The following is a 957-nucleotide window of genomic DNA, read 5'->3' as shown; positions in this document are numbered from 1 at the left end:
ATTGTGAACAAAGGTAGACAGTTAAATTTAGTTAAAATCCTCACTGCCTTCACTTCCTTGGATTTCTCATCAAACAGTTTTAAAGGGCCAATACCAGAAGAGCTTATGAATCTCACTGCACTGCATGCTCTTAACCTGTCACAGAACACTTTCTCTGGTAGCATCCCTTCTTCCTTAGGCAATCTGAAGCACCTTGAGTCCTTAGACTTGTCAGTAAACTCTTTGAGTGGAGAGATTCCAACAGAGATTGCAAAGTTATCATTTCTGGCTGTCATGAATCTCTCTTACAATCATTTGGTGGGCAAAATACCCACAGGCACACAAATTCAGACATTTGAGAGTGATTCATTTGTGGGCAATGAAGGGCTATGTGGACCTCCACTAACCCAGAACTGTGATGGTGGANGGAAAAAGTTTTCANCACCATCANCAGAAACACNTCATTCTGATNCAAAGGGTTCAATTGANNGGAATATCTTGAGTGTGGAATTGGGGTTTACTTTTGGCTTTGGAATTTACATATTCCCACTCATTTTCTTCAAGAGATGGAGAATGTGGTATTCCAAACACCTGGAAGACATCCTCTGCAAGATTGTTCCTCAGCTTGATTTTGTTTATGTGCATCGTTTGGGACAAAATTATAGAATCATGAGGTGGAACCCTTATTGATTCTATGTTACAACTATTCTGAATTTTCGATTATCAATTGTTGGTTGAGTAAGATAGGGTGATAGATATTTATATTTTATTATATTATAAGACAAATAATTCTAGAAAAATAGATTTTTATACTTTTAGAAGAAAAAAAAGTAAAAAATAAAAATAGATAAAAGAAAATAATATTAAATAAATGCAAAATATTTATCTGTGCATCCTCTTGAAATTTTGGTGTTGTTGCTGTGTGGCTGAATCATCAAAATTTACAATTATACAGCAATAATTTAGTTATAGTACTTC

At 34.7% G+C, this 957-nt stretch overlaps 1 protein-coding gene across 1 annotated transcript; it reads left to right on the top strand.

Moving 5' to 3' along the window:
* Window positions 1-65: 65 nt before the first annotated feature.
* On the top strand, window positions 66-669 carry LOC111241011 (tyrosine-sulfated glycopeptide receptor 1-like). The gene has a single exon (XM_022777312.1). It carries the CDS (start codon window positions 106-108, stop codon window positions 667-669), a length of 564 nt encoding a protein of 187 aa, XP_022633033.1. The 5' UTR covers window positions 66-105.
* The last annotated feature ends 288 nt before the right edge of the window (window positions 670-957 follow it).

This window comes from Vigna radiata, unplaced genomic scaffold (assembly GCF_000741045.1).
Source record: "Vigna radiata var. radiata cultivar VC1973A unplaced genomic scaffold, Vradiata_ver6 scaffold_737, whole genome shotgun sequence".
NCBI classification, from domain to species: Eukaryota; Viridiplantae; Streptophyta; class Magnoliopsida; order Fabales; family Fabaceae; genus Vigna; species Vigna radiata.
Note: the sequence above shows the minus strand (reverse complement) of the source record. Positions and strands in the feature narration are given on the sequence as shown.